At 43.2% G+C, this 10,270-nt stretch overlaps 1 protein-coding gene across 1 annotated transcript; it reads right to left on the bottom strand.

Moving 5' to 3' along the window:
• Positions 1–964: 964 nt before the first annotated feature.
• Positions 965–2,792, bottom strand: LOC130680471 (lysine-specific demethylase 4D-like). Its single transcript, XM_057491097.1, is given in 1 exon segment — positions 965–2,792. A coding segment is annotated over 1 exon segment (1,572 nt). The 5' UTR covers positions 2,537–2,792.
• Positions 2,793–10,270: the final 7,478 nt, after the last annotated feature.

The following is a 10,270-nucleotide window of genomic DNA, read 5'->3' as shown; positions in this document are numbered from 1 at the left end:
TCCACAAAACAGATCCACAAAACAGAAAATATGTAAGGACACAGAGGCACTGAACAGCACATTAGAACAGCTGGACCTAATAGATATCTACAGAACTCTACATCCAAAAGCAACAGGATACTCATTCTTCTCAAGTGCACATGGAACATTCTCCAGAATAGACCACATGCCAGGCCACAAAAAGAGCCTCAGTAAATTCAAAAGACTGAAATCCTACCAACCAACTTTTCAGAACACAAAGGTATAAAACTAGAAATAAATTGTACAAAGAAAGGAAAAAGGCTCGCAAACACATGGAGGCTTAACAACATGCTCCTAAATAATCAATGGATCAATGACCAAATTAAAATAGAGATCAAGCAATATATGGAAACAAATGACAACAACAACACAAAGCCCCAACTTCTGTGAGATGCAGCAAAAGCAGTCTTAAGAGGAAAGTATATAGCAACCCAGGCATAATTAAAGAAGGAAGAACAATCCCAAATGAATAGTCTAATGTCACAATTATTGAAATTGGGAAAAGAAGAACAAATGAGGCCTGGAAGATCATGGCAGCAAGAACAAAGGTCATTCTATCTTTATATAATTTTCATTATGAATGTCCGTTGCTTTTCCAAGATTGAGTATGGCAAAAACTCATCAGACATGAAGTAACAGCTGGATATGGGGATTTTTTATTGAGAAGAGTGGTCCAAATTGAGGGTGTTGACATGAAGTAAAATAGAGCTTGAATAGAGTTGCTTGAAGAAGCTGCTCTACCACCACTTGCAGAGACAAGCATCCAGTGTCCAAAGAGATAGTGGTGTCTGGGAGGAAGAATAAGCTGTTTTCATCAGTAATATGGACTCAGCAGGTCCCATGGCAGCACCGCACGTTGTGAAGGCTCTGAGGTGTACACGTGCCCACACTTAGGGAGCCTCCACGTGTAAGAGAAGCGGGCTACCAAAACATCCCCCCGGGCTTAGGGTGCAGGGACACTGCAGCACCCGGAAGCCTGAGCAGAATGCGGGGACGCAGGGCTCGGTGGTGCAGGGTTGTCCAGTGAGGGTCCATCTGGAGAAAGGGCCTGAGCGTCGGGATCCTGAGCTGCTAATGCTGTGCTGAGCAAGAGGCGCCTCTTGGCCGGGGCCTGGTCAGTCAGGTCATGAGTCCCCTGCTCCCGAGGACGACGGCCAGGACCACGCCTGCCAGTTGGGTGGAGACCCAGGTCAGATGGGCCCTGGGTTGTCAGCAGGGCTGAGCCGTGCTCCAGAGACCGACAAGCGGCATCCCCGCCCTGAGCCACAGAGGTAGGATCAGACGCCCGCACGCAGCGCCGAGATGCGGGCAGCCTAGGGGCACGGCGGTGGCCCCTTCGCCCCACGGCCACCTGCCTGGCAGGGCTCAGTGAGCGGCGGGGTGGCAGGTCCCGGAGGCCCAGTGCGGCTCTCCTGGTCGCCCACAACTCCTTCCAGGTGCCCAGCTCTTGGCTGCCCGCGGCCGCAGGAGCCACATGGTTCACTGCCTCCCGGTCCTGCCCGCGCTTCCAGAGCTCATAGCGCTCAGGCTGCAGGGTGCGCACGAAGACATCAATGGGAAAGCTGACCCTGGCCTCCCCGCAGCTGCACTGAGAGGCCGCTTTGCCATAGTCGATCCAGCGCGGCATGGCGAAGTTGATGGCCTCCGCGCAGTTGAAGCCGTGGTTGAAGCCAGCATGGTACCCGTACGGAAATGTCACTATGAACTCACCAGCCTGCTGTGTGACGCGACTGAAGGGGATCCTGTTGTCCCTGAGGACAGTGGGAGACATGAGGGCCACCTTGTGCCGCATGAAGGCCCCGCAGCTGTGGGCACTGGCCGGGAAGAGCTCCTTGGCCAGGTGTTCCAGGCGCCAGCCATGCTCCGGGGGCACTGCATACCACGTTTTGGGCTCCCCGAAGTGCACATAGTTGATACTGTACAAGTCCATGTCCTCAGTGTGCCACGCAAACGTGGTCTTCCACATACCAAAGTACAGGTAGGGTGTGTTGACGCCTTCGATGACCACCCCACACTCCTGCTCCAGCAGATCCTGAATGGTTCCCAGGTGTCTGAGGTTCCACTGCTTGGTGTTTGCATCAAATAAGGAGCCGTTGACATCAGCGCCATAGATCGGTGAACTGTAGAGCCGGGTTTTCCAGAATTTTCACTCCAAATCGTCAACATCTGAGTGTGGGGGTGCCTGATATTTAGCACTGTTCGCCAGGTCACGATACTCCCCAACCGTCATGGCCTTCTTCTTCTTGGAGTACTGAGTGAACACACCAGCCCTGCCCAAGACGTCCTGCTGGAGGGGACTGGGGATTAGGATGTCACCGATGTCATTGTATGTCTTCCTGGCTTCCCAGCCCTTGGGGGGGATTATCTTGGCCACACCTGCTCGGTGTGCACCTTGAGATTCCATATAAATAATGTATTTCTCAAAATCATTAAACTCTTCTTCAGTTGGGTAGAAGGTCATGATTCTACAACTTGGGTTCTGGGTACAGTTAGCCTGAGACATCATGGCTTCCATTATGAAGAACAAACAAACTCTCAAGTCTTCAGGTATGGTCTGGATGGTTGAGCATGGTGGAAAATGCTATTGTTCCAAAATTGGTGTGAGTGTCTTTGAGTCAGCAGGAACCACCCGTGGACTGTGGTGTAAATGAGATGATGTTTTGGGGCCTGCTGCTTCCCCAGGAGACTGCCCTCTGGGCAGAAGCTGATACAGGAGGCTGAACGTGCAACTCTGTGGTGTTCCTCAGCTGGCACTGGGGTTTGTTCTCTGAGGCCTCCTGACTCACCCAGTCCTGGGTGTTCGGTCTTCCAAATGCAGTGTCTCCAGGACAGTGTTTAAAACAAGTCCTAGAAGAAAGAATACAAAAGCTTGAACATTAATGTTTGGAGAATGTTACTCAGGGGTACAAGTAAAATACCATGGGATCCCACCATGGGATATTATCTCACACTCAAAGAAAGGCTAAAATTTTATAAGATTGACAATATAGGATGTAGTGTTGATGTAGGACAATGGGAATTCTCATACCCTCATAAAGAGAATGGAAATCATTCTTTGGGGAACTATTTGGACAGTATCTACTAAAATTGAACTATTGCATGTGTAAGACTGGACATACACGTGTGCTATGATTCAACTGTTACCACATGTCTAGGTAATCTGTATAGCTGTGCATGGAAAGTCACCTCCATTAATGCTCACAACAATATTATTTCTAGTAGCAAATACTGGAGACAACCCAAATGTCCATCAACAGTAGAATGGACATACATTGTGGTACAGTCCCTACAATGGAATACAATAGAGCACTGCAAATTGCATGAACGTATAGGGATAATTTTGCAAACATAATACTGGGCAATATTATCCAGACCTAAAAGAATATCAAATCCGTTATTCCAATTTTACATGAAATTTCATCTTTTTATATAAGTATATATAAAGAAGGAGGTAAAGTAATCTAAGTTAGAAGTCAGAGCAGTGATTACCTTTGAGAAAGGGAGGTTGTGAGTGGGAACATCAGGGGTTCTCTGAAGAAACGTTAATATTTTGTTTGGAATCTGGGTGCTGGTTACACAGCCATCAGAATAGCTAATTGTGATCATTCATCTGGCGGTTATGATTTTCAAAAATTTCCATATGTTTATTTAAAAGCATAGTTTCGAGTGAGAAGCACTGAAGACTAAGAGACATATTTCACTGTATTAAAAGAAAATGGAAGAATGAAAACAAATGAACTAAACATTTGATTGAAGAAGCTAGGAAATGGAAGGAGGAGGAGTAAAGAAATAAGAAAGAATAAAGATGAAATTAATGAAAAATAATACATACAAAATAGAAGGACGATGGCCAAAAATGTCATTTGAAGAGACTAAGAAATGCAACAAATCATGACATAACTGATAAGAAAGGCTAGAAAGTAGAAATAAACAATACTAGGAATTAAACAGCGCACAGATCTAGTAATATAGTAGAGAATTTTTCTAAATCTCAAGAGAATCTTATGAGCATCTGACATCAACATTTTAAACAGATAAGACGACAATTTTCTAGAGCTAAATAGAATATTACCTAACCAATAAAGCAAAATGCTAAAAGAATAATACATCATGATCTAATAGACTGTATCTCAGGAATGCAAGGATGATTCAGCATCACAAGATCTAATGATATAATCAGAATATTAATGAAGGAAATGAAAAATAACATCATCTCATAGGTACCAAAAAATGATTTCATAAAATTGAACATTCATTCATGATTTGAAAACTCTTTACTTGAAAACCATTCAGAAAAATTTCTACAGTAAGATAAAGTGTTTCAATGTAAAAACAAATAGCAAGTGTCCTTAGCAGTGAAACAAGAGAAACATTCTCTTGTTTAAGGTAGAAAAACAGATACATCAGCAAACTCTCTCATTAGCATATCAAGTGGTCCTTTCTTATAATTTCCTAGTTTTTCCCCTCTACAAATAATGTGCTTTCACCTTAAACTTTGGACATACTGACTCTGTCCTACTTAGAATCCTCCAAATGTTCTGAACGTCCCTGCATGATCTGGGCCGCCCGGGCTTTCTCCTATTCCTGGCTGGGTCTCAGAAAAGCCTGCACTCCTCCTCCTACCTGACGCTCTTTACACATAGGCAGCTCCCCTACCCCTTCAAGGCTGAGCTTAAATATGATCTTTTCAGTGAGATCTCCTCTGGTGGTTGTTTAGGATAAAATTAGCGATTATTTTCTCTCAAGAAAACATATACTCTCTCTTCTCAAGAGAACCTCGCCAAATGAAACAAACTGCTGATCAGGATTTATGTCTCTTCAAAATTCTAATCAAATCAGCTGTACCCCAATTCCATCATCCCCAGTCTAATCACAACTGAATCCAATCAGCTATCCAACCAGCTCTTTCAATTGAACTACCCTTCCTTGTTCTAGTAAGTGGCATCCTTTTCAGTGTTATCCGCTCACAAAACATTGGTGTTTTGCCTGAATTTTTTTCTCTGAGATTTCTTATAAGAAAATAGAAAAGGAAAAGAGGACCGCCAACCCTCAACATATCTGAAATCATATTTTAAAAATAAAAAAACTTGTAAGCTCAAACAAAAGGCTTCCTTCCACAGCCAGAGTTACAGAGACTAGAGCTCAGGTCTGCAGCAAGCATTGGTTTGATACAGTCTTACAAAAGCCACTAGCAAGGGCCAGAGAAAGCAAGCCTGTCCTTTGCCCCAGAAAGCAGCCCCAAAGGAATGAGAGACCTAGGAATAAAAGACTCACTTGTTAAGAGGCGAAACATGCCTACTCCTATCATAAGCTGGTGTATGAAATCAGAGACTTCCTAGAGATTCTGAATCCACTTGGAGTCACCTTACAGAATAATTGGGAATTTGTGAATTACTGGTTCTGGACAAATTCTCTGGAAATTTGTGAGAAACCTAGAGCAGATCCAGGTTTTGTGGGGTTTGAAGATAATACAAATGTCAGGGCCTTCTTAGGAATGGAAAGATTTCCCTGGGAAAGCTGCCGGCATGGGAGGAAAGTGTCAGAGGAAAGAGCACGGTGGTCTGGGCACAAAACACCATTGGTGCTGGGGTCTGCACAGAGCCATGTGGAGGTGAAAGTCAAGCCAAGGAAATGGGGTGAGGGGGAGCTCCCAGGACGAGGTAATCCCATTCCCTTTAGAGGTCCAGGCATTTAATTTTCCTCCCCCTGTTGTCTCCCCAATAAGACTTCAAAAGATCAGCTTGCCTGCCCTATGCCTCCTGTGGTCCCCAAGCACCTGTCTTTCCTTATTGGAGGTCCATTCAGATAAAGGGCAGCTGGGGCTGGGGCCCATTCCGCTGCTACTACTGCCCCCAGGGGGGTTGCCAGTTTGGCTTCTTTGACTAAATATAATCCCTTCTTCCTTTGGGTCTAGGGTTTGGGGCAAAAATAGCAAAGGAAGGACTTGCTCTCTGTGACCCCTGCTGGTGGCTTTTGTAAGAGTGCGTCAAACCAGTGTTTGCTGCAGACATGAATACCAATGGCAGGGACCCGTGAAGTGAGCAGTAAGTGACCTCTGCCTTAGCTGGACCCTCATGCACCAAAGAATCTGCAAAAAGTGGGATAAGGAGGATCAATACACTCTTCTCCTTTTTCAACTTGAACATCAGAGGACAGATGGAGGGTCACAGCTGGTGAAACTTTCTCCAGGTCTTTGTAGGACATATTGTAATAAATGGGGGTGGGGGGAGTTGATGACAATCTGGCTCATTCTTAGGGAGTATGAAAATGCAATTTATTTAAACTCTAAAGAACAACATCTCCCTCTTCCTATTCCAGATATACCTAATGAACACTCAGAGTTTGGGGATAGGTTGTTATAAAGGAGCAGCTTGTCCACAAATGACCCTAGATATTCCCCCAGTTGGATGGAAAATGCTCAAGTTCAGATTCCTGTGGGAACAGTGGCATCCTTCCCATGGCTGGGGGACGTCCAAAGGAACGTGAGGTCCCCAGCTGCCTCCTAAAGCAGAGGGCTGCTGGCCTTCCCAGACAGCTCCTGTATATGGTTGGCATGACTTCTAGGACACTTGATTCCCCAAGTCTGTGTGTCCCTTTCCTGATAAAGTTGCTTTCACCAAGCTCTATACGAAGGAAGAGCATTGGGGGAAGGGGCCCCTCCCTTAGAACAAAACCCAAGACATGCCCAGGATTCCTCCCAAAAAAGGGATTTCTCTCTGTGGAATTCTGAAGAAATGGGAAGGCTGTGTGCCTTGTTTTGAAACACTCTTACAAGGGTATCAGCCCTTAACTCATACTATATAACTTTGTGGTATTTTCCCCCATACTTTGCACTACTATTGGCAACTCCACACAGGCCAATGACAGAATTATTCCCCATAGAGGAGGAACATTTAAAGAATAAGCTTCCAGCAAGGTTAGGGCTTTTCCAGGCAGGTATATTTCAGGGAGAGAGAAACAAGGGTACTGATGACTGGAAGGAGGGACAAAATGGTGATTATAAGCATGCATAATTAAATTTGTCCTGCGTAAAAAGGAGATGAGAACATGAGGGTAGAGATGGAGAATGAAAGAGTATTTGATTTGTGGGCTGAATTTCTCCATTAGGTCAAATAATTCTGTTAGGACCCTGGGAAGTGTAAGGTAGAAAGAGAATGGGATGCTTGAAACAGATTTTTGAACTCAGGACATTATTTAACTATCTTATTGATGTCTTCAAATTTTCCCTTTCACTTCATGCTATTCAACTTTAAACTGCCCTCCTCTTCCACCATTATTTCTCCCATATTTCCCTTCCATCTTTGTCCTTAAATTCCACCCTTTCTCAAGTACATCAACTTGGTCCCATATCTTCCCTTACTGACCCAAAAAGCACCATCTCTTCCTCCTCCTCTTGTAGTTCTTGTTTAGCACTTATAATTTATACCTTATATAATACGAACTGCAAGAGACACCTATACTTAGCACTTCAATTTGCCAGGCCCTTTATTAAGCACTTTCTATATAATATCTCATTGAGAGCTCACAGCTAGTTTATGAAGTCGGCACTATTATTACCCCTAATCAGTGGAGTAGAAAATGAAATGTAGAAAAATGTATATTTAATTCAACAGCTTGTGTCTCCATCTCTAGAACTTTCTCTGTTCTCTCCATGGCTATCTCTTCTGTTAAATTCCTTAAATCAGCACCTCCCCCTTATTCCAGGACACAGTCAATTAAATATCACAGTCATCTTTGTCTCTCTTAAATCATCAGTTATCACTCTCTTTCCTGACCTAAGCTACCGTCTTCCCTCTCACCTTCATTTCAATTCCAAACATGTTGAAAACATACATGAAAATAGTTTGCGTCCACAAACGCATTTCCTCCCCCTCTCACCTTCTGGTTCTGCCCCCACTTCTCTGCTGAAACTGACGGCTACAAACCAAGCTGTTTCCTCCCAAATGCCGCTCCAGGGGTTACACTTTATCTCTGTTCATCCTTGGCTCACAGACACCTTCTTGCTCCTAAAAGGTCTCTGACCTCACAATTTAAATATTGCTCATATGAATATGGGCTCATAGGATTTTCCCAGTTTGCCATTTAGTTTATAACTTGAATTCTATTTCACTTACAGTGTGTTTGACATACATTCCAATGCCTTATGGTGCTGTTCACCTTTTCCTTTGTAATGTCTTTCATGTCCTTTATATTCGGTAAGTTGCTTCCCTGTCCAGAGGCAGGTAAGTATTCCTTCATGGTTTTTCCCTTTTTGTACATTAATTTTATCTTTAATTCTGATTTTAATTATACCTTTCATTCTAACTGGTTTATTTTATCAATTTGTTTTATTGTCTTGTGTGTATGGCGTGAGGAATAAGGAAGATGGAACTGGTCCTCAGGCCTCTATGTGTGACCTGTTCGCTGTGTGTTTTCTCTCTTTATAGAAGCTTTTTGCTGTCCCAGTGTTCTTAAATTTTTTCAGTCTCAAAATTCAGGTGCTTTGGTTTTGAGACATTTTTTTAAGTTACTTCTTTGATGACTTCCTCTACATTTTTCCTATGCACATTAACTCTAATTCCTGTTATTTGGATATTGGACCTCATGGATTGGACCTTAATTTTTGTATCTTTTCTTCTCCCACTTTTCTATCCCTTTACCACTACACTCTCTCTTTTGAAAAATCCCCTCATCTTTACCTCTCCAAACTCCTTCAGTTCTGTTTTTTTCATTTCCCCTTTCAAAATTTTAATTTCCAACAGGTCATTCTGATCCCTTAGTGTTTTTGTGTATATGTACCTTCCCCACCCGTCCCCCTCCCAGTCTTACTGTCCTGTTCTTGTTTCACAGGAGCACTTCTTCAATCTCTCTGAAAATACTAAAATGTCAATGGCTTTGAAGTGTTTTTTTCCCCCTGCATGGTCTGTTTCTTTGAAATTACTTTTTACATCTTTTTTTTCATTTTGTTTTCTATCTTTCAGGTGTAAGGCTTTCCTCAAATGTCTGATAATCCTTAGTAGTTGGTTCATATTTTAGTATAGTGCAAAAAAAAGCTGATTCAAAACTGGGTGTAAGGATAGGCTTGGTGATTATGCTTCCCTGAATGGTGATCTGGCAGGGCTGGGTGAAACTCCGACACTGGCATCTCTAAGAGCTGGTCATATGCAACAGTGAAGGATCTTCCAATCTTCCTCCTGGAAGGGACAGGCCTGGCTTCCCCACTACATGGAAGAAGATCCTGAAATTTCCAATATCCAACTTGTGAAGGTCACCAAATCAATTTGTTTTCCCGATGACAACTACACTGCCGATGGTTCCTGGAAGTTCTCAGTTCGGAGACTACCTTTTTGACTTGCTCGAGAAAATGAAAGTTGGTTTTCCATCAAGAAGAGAGAGGAGTTTATCCTGCTACCAGAGAATGCGAGGGAGTCCGAGGCTCCAACTGCTTCATAGACTTTCAACAAATCTTCCTTAGCCTCCTTCCACATCCAGAGGAAGCCAGTGCCATGAAATCCTAAGCCTTTTGGATTCTGTGGACAGTTGTGTTCCTTCTTAGCTTTTCTCACTGCCAGTTTAAGATTCAACTTTCTAGGGTTTGATAAATTGGTTTCTATGTGTCCATCTGTTTTCAAATTTTACTATCTTCTTTCCTTTACCGTATGCTCTCTTTGTAACATTTCTTAAAACAAAAATCCTAGTACTGTCAATTCAGTGGAGTTTGGATGGAGCAAAGTAAAAGATTGTGTCACCATCTTTTTCTCTTTGTTTTCCCAAATGTATCTTTCAATAGCTGCTTCCACAAATCCTTGGCTGCAAGTACTCTTAGTCTTTGTCTCTGACTTATGTTCTCTCTCCCTCACTTCTCTGTTCTAAGTTATAACCCCTGCCTTCCTGATCTGGGTCCTACTTGAGGGACCCTTCCCTACCAATCCTAGATATTAGTGAGGACTCTGTCTTCCACATTCCATGAGTACTATTTTCTTGGGCCATTTTTTTGGTGCTTAATACAAATTGCTGAGGTGGGAGCTCTCCAGAATATTCCTTTCACCTCTAATGGGCACTTATCTAAAGTAATAAATTCCTTCCATGAGATGTGCCTGCTTCTCTCTCTCCAAGATATTTTCATGTTTCTGCCTCACAAGCTTCAACATTCCCTTCTTGATAAGCTACATGGAAAAGTTAAGATAAAAAGGTGACTTTTTCTGTATACTTTGTGCTCCAAAGTCCAATATTTGGTGTAGATTTCCTATTTAGGAACATCCAGGAATGT

The sequence above is a fragment of the Manis pentadactyla genome, chromosome 13, assembly GCF_030020395.1.
Source record: "Manis pentadactyla isolate mManPen7 chromosome 13, mManPen7.hap1, whole genome shotgun sequence".
In the NCBI taxonomy this organism is placed as follows: domain Eukaryota; kingdom Metazoa; phylum Chordata; class Mammalia; order Pholidota; family Manidae; genus Manis; species Manis pentadactyla.
Note: the sequence above shows the minus strand (reverse complement) of the source record. Positions and strands in the feature narration are given on the sequence as shown.